The following is a 22,541-nucleotide window of genomic DNA, read 5'->3' as shown; positions in this document are numbered from 1 at the left end:
CAATCACTGCCTTCTACTAAGTGCTCAGCTTTCATTCTAGGTCTGTTCACCATCAGCCCTGTCTTCAATTTATTCCATATACATTGAGATGCTGTAATTGGACTTCTCCAACTCCACACAGCCTTGTCTTAAAGTACCCCAGTGTCTTATCCAGGCTTCAATTCTTTCTCTGACGGACTACAGGCATGCTGTTTGTCTGTTTGTTAGGCAGCTTCGTATCTTTGTTGTAGTCTTAAGAAACTCCATCATTTCAGTTGCTCGGCTCCAGTAATTAGGCTTCCTGCTTTTCTGGCCTGGCTGGTGCTACCTTAGCCTATATAAAGAGAGCAGAGGAAAGGTATAAGAGAGAACATCACCACTGGTAGCAGTCAAGAGGATAAGGTAAGACTTCTGGTCGTACACGTTGGATATTGAATCTTACAGAGTTGGGGTGTTGAGCAGACCAAAGAAGTGCTTACACAGGGCCAGAGGCAGAAAAGATGAATAAGATAAGACGGATTACCTTTTCACAAAAACTGCTTATTGTCTTTTTCCATAGTCAACCCATGCTAATTATGCATTCACTGGGAAGAGGAGCTTGACTTGAGGTTACATATACACAACTGAATCTTCATCAAATGGCAACATGTGCCTAACAGGCTGCTAACATACAAATATTCTGATTTTTCACCTACAATAATACTTGCGGTTGGAAGAAGATTCAGGATTTATAAATACCATTTATCTCCTGGAGAAGAGAGCCTGACTTGAATGCATTTGAAGGCACTGCAAATTAGAAATGTTTTAATCATTATTCCCACTGCTGAGCACATGTAACAGGAACAAGTGTTTATCCAGATGGATGAACGCAAGAATCTGTTCTGACTTTGAGCTGTCACTGCTGCTAGCCAGTCACATATTTCACTGGTGGGTCTTTCTGATGTGCCGTCTTCCCTGCTGAGAGCGTAGGGGTGTCTCCAGCTGTTTACCAGCTCAACCTTCTCTGCACTGGGTTGCTCCCAGTCACTTGTCAGGCTGTGCCAAGTACATTGGCTGTCGGAGCCAGTCCATCTGTAAGCCTTTCACAGGAGAATGATTTGGGGCTCTTTTTTCTGGAGGTCATCAGTACTGCCAGGATCTTGTACGACGTGATGCACTACAGGTGCTACAGGAGCTTGACAAAAGATTAAATCAGACACTTGCCTGGCATTATTTTAATTACTCAACAGGACAGTACAGGGTACTGCCTGCCGGTGCTGCTGCTCATTTAGCTGCCCTTAAATGTTGCTCAGGGAGGAAGAAGCTTTAATAAATTATTGCTGAGCAAGGAGCAGGGATATAGTGGTGTGTCATAGAACAGAAGAATTTTAAACTAATTTCAGACTTTCTGGGTCACAGTTCAGCGTCTTTCCTTTGAACTCCTGTAGGGGAATTCGGTCTACAGTCAGCATTAAGGGGTATTTTTTTTCCCTTAGGCAGAGTCTTGAATGCCTTCATTTTTCAAATAGAGGGCTGATCCTATAATTCAGATGCTCATAGGCATGACACAGATCAGCAGGGGCTACTGGCCTTTATGTGCAGGGTCTGAGACCAAAATGTGTGACTTGCATGCTTAGCTCCCATCCTCCTGACAAGTAACCAATTTCTGTAGTAAGATAACCTGTAGCTGATACCATTTTAAGGCTAAATACTGAAAAAGTCCTGAGGAAGGCAGAGGAAGCTCAGTTGTTGAAAATGCAAGGGGGTGTTATGGAAGGGCTTTGGGCTTTCTAAAGACGATGAACATCCTGGCAGCAAAACTGCATCAGGACTGTTGTCAGAGCAATTTCAGCGGAAGTTTATGGTGCCTGCTTTCCAGCTGCAAAAAAATGCAGCTGTGCCAGGAAGCTTTTTCAGGTCCAGAAATCTGGGCACTTAAAATTGACTGAGAGTTACATAATTATGAATTAACACATACAGGCACAAAATGTTTCCTTCACCTGACTCTTCACGCAAAGAGTAGAGGCTGTGGGTTCCTGGTGAGCTTTCTTGAGAGTCACAAGAGAGTTTGTCTGTGAAAGACAATGTTAGAGGTGCTCTACCTTGCCTTGTTGTCTGCTCCACAGTGAGAGCAGTAGCTTGGGGTGCAAACAAGCAGTTATTAAAAAAGCAAAACAAACCAACTGACATCAGCTCAATAATTCAGAGCCTTCTACATTAGTGACACCTTTATAATGTATCTCAGGAAGGATTGGCATGGCGCGGGGTCTGAAATGCCTGAAAGATAGGGGGGCTAGGAAAAGCTCTGGTGTTGTTGGCCAGGGGGGATGGCTGCCCACATGTTGCAGCAGGATCTGCGCCAAACCTGTTCCCGTGGCAGCAGCTTGCTCCCAGTATCCTGGCAAGCAGGGCACCAGCCCTACTTTGTAGCCTGTTTCCAGGTTTACTGCTTTGTACATGAAATTAATGAGATTTGTCATAAAAAATATGTACGTTGTTCATCTGTGCTAATAATTGACTTAACGAGGATCTTACTGCCTCTGGCCCATCCCAGAGAAGTTAATTGAGGGGATTGTGTTTATAATCTGCCTTGAGACTCCTAATCTTCTTCCCTGGCGCTGCCAAGCCACGAATTGATGGATTGATTGATTTTGGTCTCTTGGAGCAAAATAACAACCCCCTGAGACAGACTTCAACAGTTTCCCAAAAAGAAAGTACACAGCATGGGGAATCAGTAAAAAAATACAGGCTTCTTCATGGTCTTTAAATATGGGTTGCTAAACCCTGCTTCCTAGAAAATGTGAACCAGTAAATGTCAAGCTCTTAGGTATTCTTCAGATCCTACGGAAAAGCCTCTGTTGTTAGCAAGGAACTCGTGTCTTTTTGTATAGATGACGTATGGCAAAGTTTTATCTGAGAATTAGTGTGAGAGGTTTAAACTAAAAAACAAAACAAGAGGTCATCTCTGCCTTTTGAGAGGTGGTGGGCAAGGTCTTATGGACCTCTTGTGGGTCTGAGAACCTCGCCAGAGGAACTACCCAACTACTTGAGCTACTGTGTGAGGAGTGGGTCAGGGGGTGTCAAAACACAAATCTGTTGAAAGAAGGAAAAGTCACGCATAGAGAAAGACTGCTGGAAAATGACACTGCAGCTGAAAAATGGGAAAATGCAGGAAAGCATGCTAGAGAGACTGTTAGGCGATCTAATTCTTCATTTTGTGCTAAAGCCAGATTAATGACGCTTAAGCTATTTTTTGGTGAATACTTTTATGCTTAGAATTATTATCTGTAAGATAGTTAATATACTATCTCTGCTCAATATTTCATTCATTTTGAAACAGCAGATTACTTCCCTAAACAAAACCAAGTTATTTCCTGTGGTCGATTAGTGTGTGATGAAGTGCTGTTCCCATAAAGCTGGGCATGTACATTTTGTTTTCAGGAAAGATAGGCAATCATCCCCAGGATGCAAAGAAATGCATTTATTGAACCCAGTGTTTTCAGACACTAGCAGCATCCACATTGGTAAAACAAGGCATGTCTTCTGGGTGAATGGACCACATCCATAGACTGCTTCTTTCCCTTTCTCTTTTGTATATGGGTCATTAAGCATTTCTACTGTTCAAACCACCGAACTATATACAAATTTTCTTTGAAATTACATATATTTCATTATCCAGCTTGCCCTCTTCAGCTTCCTGGGAACTAGAGTTAGGGAAAGCAGGAAGCTTGTCAGTAAAGCCCAATATCTGAGGGTGATATGAGATTACAGCCCAAATCTAATAAGGATAGATTAGTTTTACTTCCCATATATATACAAGGGTTGCTGTAGAACAAGATATTACATCAGACTTCTAAAATTTTACCTGTACTCTGAGCAGCTGGTCAGCTGTACTGATCCCCAGCCTTGATACTTTCTCTTGCATCCTGAAAGACTGGGGCCAAGACTTTCCAGAAGCACTACAAGCCAAATGCATCTCACATATTCAGGTAAATCACTGAAATAACCCTGAAACGATTTTGATCCAGCCTCCTGCAAGGAGATCTATGTCACTTTTAAACTTGTTTTTTCTTCATGCAGCTCTGTGGTGGGTTTTTTCTTCCCTCTTGACAAGCTCTTTGCTGTACGATAGCATCTGTTAGAGAAATACACCATGTGAATCACTGTAATTTTAAACAGAAGAAGGATGACTGGCAATGGCTCTGGCTGCCTTAGTTTGCATGATGTTTGCTGCTTTGGCTGCTGTGCAGCTGAGCAGGGGGTAGGGGAGGGAAGTGTCCTCTGGAGAGTCTAATTCACAACAAGCCACCTTGGTTCAGTTCTGTAATGAGAGATTTTTCCTTATTTGCAATTAGAATGTCAAATAACACTAGAAGTATTTGATTTGTGCTCAATCACAGTGCAATCCTCCAGCTTACTGACGTTAAGGAAAGTCTTGCAAGATGCTTCTTTTTTTATTCCAATTACAGTAACAGACTGAAATTAATTTACTGAATCATTGATTCTCCAAGGGCAGAAGGTGGTTTCAGCCATTTAGGAAACAAGACTTGGGGAAAGCAAGCAGCTTCCATTATCTACACAGTGGTTCTCTATTTGGGACACAGATTCTAGAAGTCTTCAGGTGCCACCCATTGACTTGGGCAGTGCTTCGGTGAGGCCCTTAAACCCACTGAGCTGCTGCATATTCATTTTGAAAATGGAGGCACTCATGCAAAATAGAAGTTAACTAACTGCTCTGGTAAATGTCTCAAATTATTTCTTTGCCATCAGCAGCATTGCTAAGCTTAATCAGCTGTGGAGAAGTTAAAGCATAACCTCACTTCAGGCAGTAGGAAGAGTGGTGTTCAGTCAAGAGGTGCAAGTGGGTCAGTAAGTCAGGAGGATGCTCCTGGGAGCAGGTAGGTCACACGTCAGTGACTGAGATGAAAATAGTATCCAGCACAAGAGGTCAAACTGGGAGAATGGCTTGGGGAGGGGACTACTGATGTACTTTTAGTTTTCTACCCAAACTCCAGTCCAGGCAACACTTGGGGACAATTTTTCTGATGTGATTGTTCCTCCTTCACTTTAGATAATAAAAGTGTGATCGATGACTCTCTTAAATCTCCACCAGGTGGGATACGGTATTTCACTGAAAGAAGAAGAAGCAGTGCAAGCCCTGCCTTGTGTTGCTTCAGGAGCTGAAGGATTTAGGTAGAAACTGACAACTGTTTTATGCAGGCAGTGACCCTTACGAATGAACCAAAAGCTAGAAATCTTTCTTAATTTTAGTGGTGGTTGAAACTTTAGGAACTTAAATGCTGAAAGAAGTGTTATCTACTGAAAATTATCTTAGTACCCCATCCCTTTTGTTCAGCTACTTGTGCCCTGGAAGGAGATTGGTGTGCAGCACATGTTGCCACACTAGCAAGTCTTCTCAGGCTCCTTAGAGAAGGTTCACATTACACCTTCGAGCACAGAGTGAATCAAAAGGATCTATATCTAAAGTAGCTAAATGTTACTCTGCTTACGGTCTCTAAAATCTTGTTATGCAGAAATATCCCAGAAGTTTCCTATGCCCATTTTACCTTCTAGTTACTCCTGTGCTCTATTCATCCCATCTAACTGCAGGCTATTAATTCTGTTGAGATACCCAGATTTAGGAATGTACTTGTCTTACACTGACTTCACATAAGATGCACTCAGCTTTGAGTTGGCTTTTGGAGGTAACACCTCTACCCCTCTTTCCAGGGCCTGGATGAAGTGTCCTGCTCTGCAAGGCTCCAGGCTAAAGTAGACTGGGAACTCAAGTGTGGCCTCCACTGACATACTGTTTCTTCTCTGTAGAATCAGTCTCAACACAAAAAGCAGTCTCTGTTTTGCTTTCCTCATTTGTACTTCACAACCTTTTCTAAAGAGACTTCAAATTCGGATGTACTGAACAATTTAATAGATGATGGATGCCACGGGAGAAATATCTTACTTCCCTGTGGTTGCTTCTGACAGGCTGATAACGTGACATGTATTTATAGGACTACAAACATACTGCATGAAAACAAACCAATTAACATCTGATGCTTCTAAAGTATTCTGTCAAAAAAAAAAATCCATGTTACGGTTCTCAATGTCACTGTAACTTGGCCTTTTATTGCTGTAAATTATTTGATTCTTTATAACGAAAAGGAAATTGCTGCCTTCAAATTGTCTCTGCTACTGTATCTGAAGTTAACTTTCACACCTTTAATCTTTTCTATTTGATGTATTTCTTCAGTGGTGAATTCTAACCAGTCTGCTATGTTGAGCTCCAGCCAAGCATCTGTGAGTCTACAAGATGGTATTTGGATACAATAGTATGAAGGCATTTAAATTAATTGGGGAACAAAATTCATTTGAGACAGTCTGCACAGTAAATTAAGATATACCCATCTAGGTTTAGAGCACTTTGGATGTGAACCTAAGCTTTTAATTTCTGATTGAGTGGTCTGTCGCTTGTCTTGATAGCTCCCTCTTTCAGGCAGAGCAGATAAAGCCCCACAAGCTGTGTTTATGAAAACCCCTTTCTCAAGCACAGTCCTGTTTTCTCTTGCAGGCATGATTCATGAAAGCTGCTCCGAGCATTGTCTCTAAAGCTCCTGACAAAGCGACTAGGCGAGGACATGGCCCTTTTGGGAAGCTTCATTGGAAACCTCAGCCTTGTAATCTAACAAGAGCAGATGTTTCCCAGTGCTGGCAACAGGCTACCCTTTTCTAACAAATTCATTTTTAAAGCTATGGGTGCCATTACATTTTGTTACACAGTTATTAACCTAGTTAAAAACATTTTCTTACAAAATGTAGAGGATGAGAGCACAAGGGAAAAGCCTTTGCTGACGCTGTGCAAAACAGGAAGAAAGCATGGTTTGTGCAGTACCTGGACAAGAGAGTGGCCAAAGAAAGCAGGGCTGGTCTCACATGTGCCTTCCAATTCATTTTGAAAAGTCTTTAATTTTTTAGGAAATATCTGGCTGGCTTTCACACAGTGGTTTTCCATCGGTGTATAGTTGTTGGGTCAATGAGCTTTATATATGTTTTGTTAGTTGGTTATACTTTTTATACTCTGCTTTTTCAGTAACTTGCAATTTGAACAATGCAATGTTCAACAACTTACACAGAGGGACCATCGATGATCAGAAATAACATTAAATGGGAGGAGAGGACCACAGAGACCGGTGATTGGAATAGTAGACAAGGTGAGGGATCTAACTCTCTTCTATTTATTCCCGAACATGTTCTTTATTTCTCTGAAACATAGCATGTAAATTAGGCCTTCTAATTAAAAAAAAACTACTGCCCGCTTTTGCAGCCCCTTTCTTACATCACAGATACAGAGCTGTGCACACAGAGGAACTCCACTCTAGGTCACTCCCTGTGATCCTCCTGCTTTCCCGAAAGGCACCCTGTTGCCTTATCTGAAAGGCTTTATAAACATGAAATGGCCAAAAAGAGATATTTTCCACAGACAGCAGGAAGAGACGATTTAAGGGCTATATTCCTTGCCTACCCATTCATTTTGACTTGTAGTATAGGGTAAGGCTGCTGAAAAGCAAGTTCCCTGTTTACAAAGTGAAGAAAGAACTATATACCAAAGGGATGAGCAAAGGCTTAATTAAAGGGTTTTCTCTTGGTTGGATTTAGCCCAAAAATGTCAGCAGGATTTAATGGCAAATGAAATATTTGTAGAAAGGGACATCTTGAATTCAGCTGGTCTTGGCACCGGGAGAGGTGATGGAGCTGGGAAAGGACATGGGGCAGCTCCAGCACTAGGGCAGGGCAGGCCAGAGCAGGGAAATGGCCAGGGCTGAGCATAGTCACAGATGTCAGTGAGGGTGGGGGCTGAAAAGTCTTTTCAGACATCTTTCAGCTGGAAAAATTGAAAGGGATGCATATACACCTTGTGATGCTGCTTAAACACCCCAGCTGAAAATGCAGCTGTTATGTCAAATATAACATGTGGACACGAGCGTGTAACCATAAGGGAGGAGAAGGAGAAGAAAGTAGAGCGAGAAACACCCTTCTCTCTTCCTCAGGCAAAGAAAACAGTGCTGCAAGCAGGTGAGAGGCACTAGAGCTAGAGATGGGGGAGTTGGAGGAAGCAAGGGGTCACTGAAAAAGCCTGGCGTGTATCTTACCACAGCCGCAGTGGCTTGTCCCCTGTCACACAACCCTGCTGAACCCGTGCCACCCACTCATCCATCCTTCCGTAAGGTGCTGCGGCCAGGGTTTCCTGCCAGCTACAGAGCCATTAGTACAGTTTTCAAAGAAGTTCAAAACCAAAACACAATGACAAAGTGGCAGTTTCTGTGCCAAGCACCAAGCAAACCTGAAAGGTTAGTTTACTCTCTAATGAAATTCTTGCTTCAAAGTCTCCCTCTTTTTTTTCACTGGGGAGTAGCGCTTTCTTTAAGCAATGTTTAGAGGACACCAGTCTGCAAGGGTAATCATCCTCGCCTCTGGCAGGAAGAGCTCACACACTCGCATTTCTGAAAAATCTCTCTTTGTGAATAATTGAATTTGTCTCTGGAGTTCAAGATTTCTTTTTCTGTGGGGCTGACTGCAGCTCTGCTTCTTTCTTAGGTGCAGCTTACTGTAATTGAGGTAGAACTGTATTGCAGCTGAGGGTTTCTTTGAGCATGAGGCATAATAGGGGTCACTGCCATGGAAAGAATCATTTATACTGCTCAATATGCCTCCTCCAGTGGTGAAGAGATCTGCAGAAAATAATTCAAGGATGCCCCCTGCCACCCCTATTCCCACCTGAGGGGAAAAAAATTAATGTCACATGAGGCAGCAAAGGAGACCTTGAGCAGTGGGCAGAAGCCTGCCCTGCAGTGCACAGCCAGTGACCCCTCCCAAGGTTTTCTCAGGGTTCATCTGTTCCCACCAGCACTGCTGCCACCTGGGACACAGGGATCCACAAAGATCAGTCAGGCCAACTGCTTGTACAGCCCAAAAGAGTATGCTGTGGTTCACACATGCCCTGACAACATGTGTCTCTTGACTAGGAATAGTTTCTTTTCCTTTAAATCCTCTCCTCATTCTTGCAGTGGTTTCTCGGTCTCTCCAGAAAGGCACATGTAGTGTGATGGAAAAACCTGTGCATCCCGACTCTGAGACAAATATACTTGCGGCTGCCCACCCATTACAGATATGTCTCCCCTCCAGCTATGGAGGTCCACTGCCCCAGGGCATGTGTCAGTAGCTCCTCTCATTCTCACTGTACTTAACCCTGTGTTTAACATCCCACCATGGCACCTACCAAGCTGCCTGCGAATAACTCTTCGGGAAAAGGAATGAGGAGGGAGGAATGCCTCATAATAATGTGCATTGCTGTGAGAAGGACCTTGTGTTCTGCTCCAGGGAAGAGATTGCTCCCTGCCGGCAGGCTGAGATAAGTGGCATGTCTCAGAAGTGGCTTTTGATGTTGTATGCAGAGGCAGGTCTGAGCTGTTCATGCACGTCAATGTCAGCAGCAGGGTGAATGACTATTGCAGACTTTGGGCTTAAGGTAGGAATTGGGGCAAAACACAGCTCTAAAGTGAACAAAAATCCATCAAGCTGGGAGCTTTCTTTCTTCTCTGTCTTTCATTACTAAGCTCAGCAACAATGCTGTGTGGCTACATTTAGCCAACACAATGCCACATGGCAGCAGTATATTTTGGGGATGTTATTTTAGAGGAGAAACAAATTTTAAGGGCAAGATATAGTGACCTAGTAACTCAAACTTCTCAGGGATTTCTGTGCCTATTGAATACACCACACAGCACTTGGGCTGTCTTGTTGAATTCTGATGTATGTTTCAGAACAATAAAGAGGCTCATTTCAGAATCTTTTTTTCCCCGTATTACACAAAATATTTTCTGTCACAGTACAAAGCTTACATGAACTCATCAGTAGGAGGAGCTAAGGTAATTGCACTCATGAATGAAAGCCCAAATTCTAGAATGAAGTTCAATTCTTTTGGACTCTAGTATCTGTAGATAATCTCTGCATTCTTTATGGTCTCCGCTCTGAACTGGAAACCAGAGCATGTATCTTTAGTAATATTTTCACTCCCTTCTGTGGCTGTCAGTTACAATGGCTTGAATATTATGTTCATCCTCAACTTCAGGTCTTCTTGATCCTCTGAGACAGATCTTTCTCTGTCAGGCTTCTAAGTGACAAGCACAGATTTCATCCCCAGAGACAGCCTTAGCAGTAACCCAGGCATCCAGTGCATTTACAGTGCCTGGGTTTAATGCATTTCCTCAGGTAGGGGAGCAATGCAAAAAGAAGGATTTATGTAGCAGCATTTATCCTCAAGGACATGTCTGGAGGCTGTAGCCTGGTCAGCACTATCAGTTGTTCCAGCTGGAGACCTTAGCCTGCATTACCAACAGGTTGCATATGCGTAAATTACGGAAGTGGTATAGATGTTGTTTGCATATGCTAGTGCATAAAATAGGGAAATGACCAATGACATGTTTCTTTTTTCACCTTTAAAACTGTGCCTTGCATGCTGGAGTTACGGGAAGCTCCATGGTCAGCAAAAGTCAGTAGTTGGGGAGGAAAGGGAAAACAGTTGGGAAGAAAATTGCAGGCAGTGGCTGGCTATTTCCATAGGACTTGCCTGAGCAGCAGAGGTTTGTCATAAGAGAAAGAGGCCAGCAAGGGTGCCCAGACCTCCTAGAAATCCTTTCAGGAAAGAAATGCCAGGACTTGGATCATGCAAGTCTGGACTAGCCACCCAAGGGAGGGCATTGCTGTTGGAGAGAGGTATCCATTTAAGGGACTGTGTCACCCTGGTCACTTGACTTCTCTGCCCTGGTAGGTGGGCCATAATCAGCTCACTCCCAAAGTCCAAGGGCTGGGTTGTCCTTGGGCACCTGGGGAGGCAGCTAACAGGGATGATCACGCTTCTTCCCACCTGTGCTTCTGAACACCCATTCCACATCAGGAAGAACCAGCAGATGATATATGTCCATGTTGTACACATGAAGTGTCCTGCCCTCCTTCTTTGGCTTTGGAAAAAGTGTGATAAGCAAGAATTCAAATCTGTTTCTTTCTGAAAAGCTGCCAGCAGCAGGTCCAATTTGCATAAGACCTGTCTGTAATGAGATGCTTTGCTTAAAGGTGTATGCCCAGTTTATGGAAATGAAATATGCTTTGAGGGCAGTTCAGAAGGATTTACAGGTGACCTGCTACAAAGACAGGTCACAGGACTGGCAGGAGCCATGTGCCAACACCAAAGCTACCAGCTGAACAGAGTAGGGTACAGGGGTTAACCACACCAAATGATCATGTCATGTGTGATGGTGTAATTATTCATCCTGCAGAAAATAATTAATTTTCTCAGGAAAAAAAATATTAAAAGTGAATCTGGAAAACTCTCAATTCACTGTATTTTAATTTAGGAGGATTGGTTCTGTTATCTTGCTGTTTTCTTAAAAGACAGTGAGTGTCGACAGTCTTGAAATAGTATAGTTGGGCTATTTTGGAATAACAGAAGAAGGAATTGAAGCAGGAGAAAAAAAGAAGTCAGCTTTTTTGTATGCTATGTACCAGATATTCAGCTTTAGATACTTGACATGTTTTCAGGATAGTTTGACTCAATACACTGTTTATTCTGAGATCATCTGAACAGACAAAGGAAAAAAAAAAAAAAAAAAGAATTATCTCGATCACGGGCTTGCAGTATAGGTAGTGCTTTCAATATAAATGTTTCACAAGTTGTGCTAATTTTATCACTTCAGCAGGAAACTGAGGCTTTTGCACTTAATGAAGCAGTTCTCTAAAGTCACGCTAAAATGATGAGCATGACTGTGTTGCACATCTGCCTGTCTGCACAGGGCAGACAGTTTTGACTTCCTTTTCTAAGACACTGCCGGGAGAAGGCCAAGAGAGCTACATATTTACCAAAACTTCATCAAGCAAAGATGGAAAAAAGGTGGTTCTTCTCCCTCTTCTGTTTGCTCTCACTGCCCAGCACCGCAGGTAAGTGTGTCAGTGCGCCACCTTAACTCAGCTTAGGATGGAGGGTGGTGAGGGGAAGGGTGGCATGTGCAGACAGAGACTGATGTGTCTCACTAGCGCAAGCTGTAGCTACCAGGAACGATTTTCTGTTTCCTGACAACTTTCTAATAACCCTGGTCATAATGTGTAACCAGTAAGAGGTAAATGGTTTGTGCTGACTAGTAGATTTGTTTAGTCAAAATGCTTACCTGCTTTTACCAGAATAATCACTTAGGTGAGCTCACTTGTAGTTAGAGCAACATCTCATCATCTCCAATGGGCAGAAAGGAAAGCTGCTTTCCAAAAGCAAAGAAAAAATATCTATCTCACACACATACCTGTGTATACAGAGAGAGGAAGAATTGAAACACTTAGAAGGCAGGGATAGATTGTACAGCTGCAACCCCTTAAATAGATTCTTACCTTCCTCTTCCCCACCCAGTCCTATGTGCTGCATGAAAGGGTTGTGAAACAAGTTTGTCACTGGGAGTAAAACTTTCAGAAAAGTTGAGTAAGGATAACTGCATCCCCATCAGAGGGAATTTAAACCAAAATGGTCTGAGGAAAACCAAGTAAGAGCCCAATGCTCACAACCCTCCTCACCTCCCCCAATAGGCTGACCAAGCCGAAGGAAAATATATCATATTTGTACTTATAGAGAATAAAAGTTCTCAAATGCAAAAAAAAAGAACTAAAAGCCTCAAGACATGCACATGCAGGAAAGCAATATTATTATGGAATTACTTTTGGAAACCCATGAGTCTTGGGGTTTTTTTCCCTGAGGATGAAATCCTCACTGAAGTCACTCAAAGCTGAAAGTGGACATCACCATGCCCTTTGTGAATATCAGATATCTAAAGATCTAGGATTTACTCTATTAAATTTCAAATGGAGCACAAGTATGGGCTAATGGAAAATTTGATTTGGAAAAATAAAGTTGTCATAAAACAAGACTAATTGCATTGAGACACTAACAAAAAGTTAAGAACACTTTGAATGAAAAGGTTTCCATTTAAACAACTTAAAGTGCTAGGCTGCTAACAAACAACACAAATTAAAATGCTGTTTCTATACATGCAACATTTTCATCTTAATATAAAATATTCAAGTAATTCTTAGTAGGCATTATTTACGTGATCCTTTGACCTAATACAGCATCAGTATGAATATGAAAGAGAACTGGCTATGTGTCCCTTGCCTGCTTGTCTGATCACAAGACTGCTAATAGCTTTTTATTTAACTTTTACTGATGCAAAACTTGCAGTGAAATCAGTAAGCATTTGCTATAATAAGCTCCTTGGATTGGCAAAAATAGTTTTCAGTAATTTTTCTCACAGGACTCATCACTGAGGCTTATTTTTATTTATTTTTTTATGACATTTCAGCTCTTTGAAGTCAATTAAAAGATGAACAGAACATGCACAACAATAAAAAAATGGAGATTAATGTTGGCCATGGCCATTCAGTATCTCTGTTATCCACGCACCTAGTCTTTATGTGTTCAAGTCACAATTCAGGGATTAGGTACCAAATCTCAGCCAGCTCTGTGGGGATGCGGGACTCTGCCCTTGTTCTTGCTGATTGTTGAGAAACTCAACATAAGCCGGCAATGTGTGCTTGCAGCCCAGAAGGCCAAACGTATCCTGGGCTGCATCAAAAGAAGTGTGGCCAGCAGGGCGAGGGAGGGTATTCTGCCCCTCTATTCCTCTCTTGTGAGACCTCATCTGGAATATTGTGTCCAGTTCTGGAATCCTCAACATAAGAAGGATATGGCGTTGTCAGAACAGGTCCAGAGGAGGGCTACAACGATGATCAGAGGGCTGCAGCACCTCCCATACAAGGACAGGCTGAGGGTTGGGCTTGTTCAGCCTGGAGAAAAGAATGCTCCAAGGAGACCTTAAAGCGACTTTCCAGTACCTGAAGGGGCTACTGGAAATTTAGGGAGGTACTGTTCACAAAGGTTTGCAGTGACAGGACTAAGGGCAAAGGATATAGATTGGAGAGGGGCAGATTTAGACTGGACATAAGGAGGGATTTCTTCACTATGAGAGTGGTGAGACACTGGCACATGTTGCCCAGGGAAGTTGTGGGTGCCCTTTCCCTGCAGGTCATAGAATCATAGAACAGAATCATAGAATCACTAGGTTGGAAAAGACCTCCAGGATCATCGAGTGCAACTGTTCCTATCAACCACTAAACCATGTCCCTGAGCACCTCATCTACCCGTCTTTTAAACACTTCTAGGCATGGTGACTCAACCCCCTCCCTGGGCAGCCTCTGCCAGTGCCCAATGACCCTTTCTGTGAAAAATTTTTTCCTGACGTCAAGACTGAACCTCCCCTGGCGGAGCTTGATGCCATTCCCCCTTGTCCTGTCCCCTGTCACTTGGGAGAAAAGGCCAGCTCCCTCCTCTCCACAACCTCCTTTCAGGTAGTTGTAGAGAGCAATAAGGTCTTCCCTCAGCCTTCTCTTCTCCAGGCTAAACAACTCCAGCTCTCTCAGCCAATCCTCATAAGACTTGTTCTCCAGCCCCCTCACCAGCTTCGTTGCTCTTCTCTGGACACACCCCAGAGCCTCAACATCCTTCTTGTGGTGAGGAGCCAGGAAATGAACACAGTATTCGAGGTGCAGCCTCACCGGTGCCGAGTACAGAGGCAGAATAACCTCCCTGGACCTGCTGGTCACATCGTTTCTGATACAAGACAAGATGCCATTGGCCTTCTTGGCCATCTGGACACACTGCTGGCTCGTGTTCACCCACTGTCAACCAGTTTCCCAAGATCCTTCTCCTCCATGCAGCTTTCTAGCCACTCTTCCTGTAGTCTGTAGTACTGCAGGTGCAGGTGTTCAAGGCCAGGCTGGATCAGGCCTTGGGCAGCCTGATCTAGCAGAAAGTGTCCCTGCCCATAACAGTGGCTTGGAACTAGATGATCTTTAAGGTCCCTTCCTACCCAAGCTATTCTATGATTCTTCCCTGTCAAACCAGACCTGCGGATGCACCTGATTCCTCTTTCACTCCCAGCTGAGCTGGAAGAGCACTAGGCATGCCATCCACCTGTGGACACTGTCCAGACTACCTGGCCTCTGCCAGGGCATCCGCTGGCTCGGGCACCATGGACCCCTGTACCACAGTAGACATCAAAGAAAAGAAATTGGTGCCTGTTTTGTTCAAGTAAAGAAAGGGAGCAGTATGTGCCTGCTGCCAGGGGGAGTCAGCAGCATGACTGATGGGACAGTGGGGCAAGTTCCCCAAAAAAATTTACAGTGATATTTAGATACACAGGGAGGATAAAATCCACTGGAGGTAGAGGGCCAAAAGTCCATACCTAACAAATTATGCACAAACTCATTTTTTCTGGAGAATCCCTTGCCCTTTTGGAAAAAAAGGGCCTTTTTTGTGAATGGCTCTGTAGGTGTGGTTGATTGCTTGTCTCACTATGACTCCCCAATCCATAAATTCTTCATCTCCATGAATCTGTTCGTGCCCTCTATACGGGGGTTTAAGGACTGCGAGCCACTTGTTCATAGGAGGGAGGAAGGGAGGGAAATTAATTTTACTACAGCAGCAGCAAAACCAAGTAGTACAGGCTTCTGTTGAAAGCCTCATCCTTTCACTGATCCGTTACTTCTCTATATGGCACACTAAGGACTGCCAACATGCTTTATGGAGTTAATTGAGGAAGAAACCACACAAACCAGGGCAGCTCACTCTGACACTGAAATGGGCACTTGTTTAGGCCACGCAGAAGCTGTTTAATGACATGGAAGTAAAAGACCAGCTTTCTCTGTTGAGCCAGTGAAGGCAATGTCAGTGGGCAACAGGAACAGTGCAGAGCAGAATCAGACAGCAAGGGTAAATTATTTGCGCTCAGAAAAAGAGATGGGACGTAACTCAGCCCAGGTTATGCTTTATTTGTATCATTTCAAAGGTTTCCATTTTCACAGAGGCTCTAGGAGCTCTGATTTCTCTCCTGCAAGTGTGACAGCTACTTTCCACACAGGAACTTCCCACTCTCTTCCAGACAAGTGCACATTTGCTCTCCCAGTTCTCTCTCCATGATCTATACTCACGGAGACCAGCTGTAAATCTTCTCGATGGAAAGGTCGTTGTCATATTTGCAGGGTCTCTGTGGATGTCTGTGGCTAAGGCACCAAAGCATGTCAAAGACTGCCTAGGAGAAAGCTTTGTTTAAACATTATTTGCACTGAAAATGGCTCCATTTGTTTTTAAGGCCAGACTGAAGACATCATTACAGAAACAGAAGTGGTCCACGCTTTGCCAGGTACTGATGTGACCCTGGTGTGCAGCTTCCCAAAACCACACACCACCTACATAATACAGACACAGTGGTCCAAGACTGATGACAACCACCTTAACACAATAGCTGTTTATCATCCCGGTTATGGTATCCACTACTCCACATTTCCTGAGGCTTCTTACAACTTTTCAGTGTCCTTCAGCATGAGGAAGTGCTGTGGCTGGGATGCTACAGAGGCTTTGTGTTCCCCTGATCAAAACATCACATCTGAGTGCAATCAGTGGGCTCTGCATCTGAAAAATATTACTGTTTCCCTTAGCGGGCAGTACGAATGCAGTTTTGTTACTTACCCGTATGGAACAAAGGCTGCAAAAATCCAACTTATCATCAAAGAAGAAGGTAAGTGATCACAAATGAGACAACGTTTTTTCATAATAAAGGCAGGGCAGGGAGGAGTAGAATATCAGGATAGATGACCATTTCTAAGTCGGTGATGGTTTGGCATTCGCAATGATGCCATTGAATGCTATTGTCACCACAGTTTCCTACTCACTAGGCTCTCTTTAGCTGTTGTTATCCAGCTCCTGAATAGGGAACCTTATATGTTTGGAAAAATATAGAAATCAAGGAAAGATTAAGCAAGGTAGGTAGCAAATAAAAAAGTGGTGAGATGGGCAGTTTCTACATTTTCATATTGGAGAAATGTGATGCAGAGAAGACTGGGTGAGTCGCTCAGGATATGGTGGGATCGAGGACAGTGGACGTCCAAACCACACAGTGTTGCTCCTGTGTGCATGCAGCACTGGACACACAAAAGAGAAAACACTCCTGTCTGGTCGGGGCTGGCATCTGCAGGACGAGCTGAGTGTTAGTTCAGTGGAGAGATGTGGGTCCTTGCTGTCAAAAATGTACTGGAGCAAAGCAGGGATTGCTTAGGACTATTACAGGAATGGAGGCTTGGTTGCTTCTGTCAGCAAAAAGGAATCTGGAAAGCAGCGTGACTGCTCAAGCCTCAGGGGAGTATATAAACTCTAGGGAGGGTATTTAAATTATCCTGGCAAAGGAACAAATGGGTTTAAACAGGATGTGAATGGATTTGACTACAAATGAAACAATAATGGCAGCCATTAGCACAGCAACTTTGGAAACAGCTGTTTAAAGAAAGCAGTGAGGGCAAAAGTCCAAACCACCGTGAAGGTGGAGCTGGGCTGGTATGTGGGGCAAGTCAGGCAAGTTTCTTGTGTGGGGGATTGGATTTGATGACCCTAGGAACCTCTTTATGACCCAAGTTTCAGTTAACAAGCCAAGAAGGATTAAAATAAATACCACAAACCTGTCATGGTTTCCATTCAGAGCTGCAAGACCAGTGTGCTCATCCTGCTTGTGCCCAGAGCTGTAGATGCAGCACATGTTCGAGGGTTAGAAGCAGGATGGGTGCAGGTGACATAAGGAGTAGCAGAGGGCAGCAGCATCCATGGGCACAGTGCTCCCACCACCTCTTTCACCTGCATCGTGAGGCCAGACTAGTATCAGGAGGGACATTCGTCGTCATGTTGGATCACATTAGTCCTGCTGCAGAAGGAGCCTTGCCTTCATGGAGCCAGAGCACAGCTCCTCAGCAGCCACAGGAGTGGCCTCCCTCTGAAGCAGGCTGGTAACTCTGGACGAACAAACTCGGGGTCCTCTGCAAGCCTCATATGAAGGGACATTTCACCAAATCTAACACCTCACTCCATGATGGCTCCCGCATGGCAATGGCTCCAAATATTTCAGTGCTGTTATTCTAGAGTCATGCCTCAGGATCTACGCAGCAGTATCTTCCTGTCCTGATGAACTTGTAAAGGCAAAATTAGGGCCAGCATCTCTGCATGTCCCATAGAGGATGTGTGTTTAAACACTACATGCTGGATAATTACGTCAAGGAGGAAGCTGCACCTTTACCTGACATACAGGAGCGTGCTGCAGTAGGGTTCCCTTTGGGAATTTTCCTGCACTTCACAGGGCAGGGGGGCTGGATCAATCAAAGACCAATGAAGTACAAACAGTGCTGGTAGCTGCATGAAACCCTCTCATGCTTCTGTTCTTTCACATGATTTTTTTTCTCTATCTCTTCCTTAATATAGTAGCAATGCTAATCCAGCATTGCTCCTTTTCTCTTGCTGGTGCTTTTGGTTGATAATAGCATGTTTGATGCTGTTATTGCTATCTACATGTTAAACATGGGTAGCTCTTGTTCATATTAACATCCCCGTGGCTTTTTTCAGCAACTGTATGACGTAGCAGGCTGTGCTACTGACAAATGCTTGCTAGAGAGAACTAAAAAATTCAGTTTGCGAAATCTCTCTTTCACATTTGTATTTTAAGGTAACCAGATCTTTTGCAATGAACCACTTCCACTCAAAAGAAGGCAAAAGACCTTAATTCAGCCTATGAGTGGGATGGAGAAGGGTGCTAGTCACTAATGAAGTATAGCTCCCAGCTACATCAAAGTGAAGTGAATCCAGATGGATTCAACTAATAGATACTGCAAAAAAGCCTGCAGAGCAGCAGGCCTACATAGAACTGACAAACACAGAGAACCTTAGCCAACAGGCTGTTCATGAACATGGGAATCAAAGACAAGGGGGAAAACAAGCAGCTGGGACATGTGACTGTGAGAACAGGCAGAGGCTGTTTGCAGACTGAGCTCCTGGAGTGACTGCTTGTCTTTGTACTTCTCCTGTGCTGCATGGCACTTCTGCACGATAGGTTGTCCTAGTTAAGTCTTCTGTGCAGATATCTTCCTGAGGAAGGTATGAATTTGCTTCCTTTGCTCTTTCTTTATCCCTTACACATTATCCAGCCCCATTAGGGCTTCTGCTTTGTGTTCCACCACGGCAGCTGCCTCCTCAGCCGCTTCACTCTGGTGGAGAACAGACAAGCTACTTCTGCCACTGCATCTTCTAGGCACCACTCTGAGTGCTGCCATTCTTCACATCCCTGTGTCACAGGCTGTGTACTGGCACCATCACCCCATGCTGGGGTACCAGACATAAAGGAAGTTACAGTCACCAGAAAATCCCCGCTTGCAAATAATATAACCATCTGAGACTGTAGGTATCCTCTAACTCCTCAAGGTAACTGTATAGCTCTCTGTCTCTTTATATCTATATTATGTCATAGCTCAGCATGCAAGCTGGAGCTACTACGGGAGACGTGTTCAAGAGTTTCCCTGTGGTGTGCTCTAGTGCCTGCCTACAGGGAAGAGGGAAGGCAAGTCTGTGCAGCACAGCAGCAGCAGGGAGGCTGGCTGGCACAGCAGCTGCACAGCACTGCCACTCACCACCCAGCTTAGGGCTGGAGAGATCAGCACTCGCCAAGACACTTGCAGCATCTCATGGCCCTCACCACAGCTCTCCCTGCTTAAATGTTTGCACACATGCAGACCTGATGTTTGGACCACAGCTGTGCTCTATTCAGTGCCTTACTTGGCCCTTCCATAGATGGGCTGGAGCTCTGGACCAGGAATAGATAGAGCAGGAGATGCTGAGATATTCGCTTTTAAACAGATGACAAAGGAAAGAGTGACAAGCTTTCTGTTTCTGGTAGTGGACAGGTTGGAGAATAACAAAAGGAGCACTTATACTGAAAAATGGGGTTAATCTTAACCTGCCTGACATGCTGAACACTTTCCTTATTGAAAAGAAGGTCTGAGTACATCTTCAGAGAAAAGGAAATACAGACGTACAAAATTGATGTGAAAATTTATTGCTGCAGTAAAAAAATTGTAAGAGAAAAACTGAAGTTTCAAACTATTCTCGGCTCCAAATGGAGACATCTTGATCCTGCAGTTAAGCAAAGGTTTTTATGAATTGCCAAAAAAAAAGAAAAAAATCAGGTAAAGCTGAGAATTATAATAATAAAACTGTGTCTTGAATCACACGCGAAGTTTTCACTTAACAAATGTGTCTGTCATAACAGTTGAAAAGTACAGCTCCCTTCTAACCAAAAAAAGTGCTTGTTCCTTGAACAGGAGGCTAGTCTGCATTCATTTTTAAAGCACAACGAACATCATGTTTCTGATTTTCCTTCTTGGACTTTTTGTTGTTGTTGCAATGATAAAAGAGGAGCAGTACTACGTGAAGGAAGTGCGACTAAACCAGACGTTAGAAATCTCATGCTTTGAGGACACTGCCTCAGAAAATGTGTCCAATTATCCTTTGAGATGGCTAGTGGTAAGTAATTTTCATCTCAGGTATAAATTTCAGAAGGGACTTCAGGGTATTTTTGCAGATTGAAATAGAAATGTAAGGCTTTACTGTGTTCTGTAGAATCTGCTAAACAAAAGGCAACGGTTACATTGGATTGAAATAATAAAGAGAAAAAGTACAAACATGGTTTCGCAGCATAGACACCACAAACAATAGCTGTTAAAGAAACAAAAAGGGAAAACTCCATCGTAATTGCTTTTAATTTTTCAGGAGTACAATGTAGAGCAGGCCCAAGGAAAGTGGCAAACAACTCAATAAATGGAACAGAATTAAAATATTCCTTGCATCGGATTTCTCAGATTTTTTTGGCTGTAGTGAAGCTTTAGTGTGTCTGAAAAATAGACAGTTACATGTAAGGTAGTGAGATATCAGGTTGCTTTGAAATAGAAGAAAAAAGGAGCTGACTGTAATGTTTTTGGTTTTGTTAACCTTTGTGTCACAGATGCACACCAAAGACGTGCAAACCCAGTTATATAGTTAACCACACAAAAATGATTTTTAAGCAATTTTCTGAGATCTAGGTCTTGTTATAGTTTTGTACTACATCTCACTTTCTGGATAAACATATGTATGCATATTTTAATGTAACTTTTTTGCATTAATTTTAGTATGTAGAGATAGCTATTAACCAGCTAGCAGTGTCCTTGTGCTTTGCCTTTTAATTTCTATCTATTGTCATCGAAAAGCTGTAATTGTTGAGGGTTTTCTTAAATGTGATTTTCATATATTTTAGGGTTTTATGTCTTTTGTCCCAGGTTATACTCTATTTAGATTCTCCCCTTTGCAGTGCATTCTTACCATTAAAATTCTTAGAATTTTTGTAGGGAACATCCTTGTCCTTACTACTCTTTGTTGTTGCTAGTTCACTCTACAAAGTAGCAGAGGAATGGAAGAAAAAAAAAACCCAAATCTTAGTGCAATGACATACGTGGGTTGCCTAGTCTCATTCAGAGTACAGCTTGCAAACAGATACTGAGGCACAGATGTCTAGGATGTGCTGGTTGCACTTATATCTAAGGGTGGCTGCTAAGCAGGCATTAGGAAGAGATAATTTTGGCCATTATTATCAGGTTCTCACTATTTAAAATCTAAAAGGACAAGGATTTTCTTGGAATTTCAGTCACATTTAATATATATGGGATGTTCAGCATAACTTAAAAGCTTGCTGCAGAGAGAAAGCAGCTCTGTTATTGTCTCTGCAGGCTACAGATATCAGGACTGACAAGACACAGCTATTTATAGTTTGTTGTAAGATGATGATCACTATTGGTTTTGAAGTTCTGGGGGAGATAATGTATTGGGGAAAAAAACAGGTGTGACAAATGTCCACTTACTCCTACACAATGCTAGGGTTGGAGGGAAGGTTTTCATAGTGGGAATAGAGATGGTTTACAAAAATACTTGGGGAGGGTGTCTGGTCTTTACACAATTTTTTGGATTGCTCTTTTCACAGGGTGGAAATGGCAGGAAAGAGGAACTTGTGACCAAGGAACCTTCCTGTCCGGCAGTGTACAGGAACAGCAGCATGCTGTATGGGCAAAAAGTCCACCTGGGTTTGAATCATACCCTACAGATTTTCCCCACCAAAATCACGGATGATGGTAGAGTGTTTTCCTGCCATGTGTTGTACCACCCAGAGAGAATCCAGAAGAGCAGCACCACTGTGAGAGTATTCGGTAAGGGGCTTATGCCAACAGTCTGCTTACTTGCACTCAGAAAGGTAACACTTCTGTCTAATTCTGAAGGCAATAGTTTTTGAAATAAGCTGGGTTTTTTTTCATATATATATATATATATTTACATTGTATTGTTTTCAGCTGTAGTAAGTTAAAATGCTAGCCAAAACCTCCATAATTCATAGAAAGAATTTGAGGCCATTTTTTTCAATTTCTGGCATAAAAAATAGTAGATCCATTGCACATATATCAACATCACTAGTATGCACATTGCCGCTATTTCACCCTAATGTATAAGCTTATGTTGGCACTTTGAGATAAGTACTTTGCTGATCAAGATCTCTGTGCCCCAGCCACATAATGACCGTTCTGCCTCTGGCTAGGAAATCACA

The 22,541-nt window shown here is 43.1% G+C and overlaps 1 protein-coding gene across 12 annotated transcripts in view; it reads left to right on the top strand.

The window, feature by feature from the left end:
* The first annotated feature begins 359 nt into the window (after positions 1–359).
* CD96 (CD96 molecule) overlaps positions 360–22,541 on the top strand; it is a 47,915-nt gene continuing 25,733 nt past the window's right edge. The window contains exons 1-9 of one of the 12 annotated variants that reach the window (XM_054056333.1): positions 363–381; positions 3,839–3,947; positions 4,732–4,856; positions 7,046–7,166; positions 11,706–11,946; positions 16,197–16,247; positions 16,416–16,622; positions 20,328–20,437; positions 21,927–22,149. In XM_054056333.1, coding sequence (XP_053912308.1) covers positions 11,889–11,946; positions 16,197–16,247; positions 16,416–16,622; positions 20,328–20,437; positions 21,927–22,149 — 649 coding nt within the window. In that variant the 5' untranslated portion in view covers positions 363–381; positions 3,839–3,947; positions 4,732–4,856; positions 7,046–7,166; positions 11,706–11,888. Of the gene's footprint in view, positions 382–3,838; positions 3,948–4,728; positions 4,857–7,045; positions 7,167–11,705; positions 11,947–16,196; positions 16,623–20,327; positions 20,438–21,926; positions 22,150–22,541 lie in introns of those variants that run through there. The other 11 variants (XM_054056331.1, XM_054056330.1, XM_054056327.1 and 8 more) reach the window with 11 other exon arrangements.

The sequence above is a fragment of the Cuculus canorus genome, chromosome 1 (assembly GCF_017976375.1).
Source record: "Cuculus canorus isolate bCucCan1 chromosome 1, bCucCan1.pri, whole genome shotgun sequence".
NCBI lineage: Eukaryota > Metazoa > Chordata > Aves > Cuculiformes > Cuculidae > Cuculus > Cuculus canorus.
This window is presented reverse-complemented; position numbering and strand designations above follow the sequence as displayed.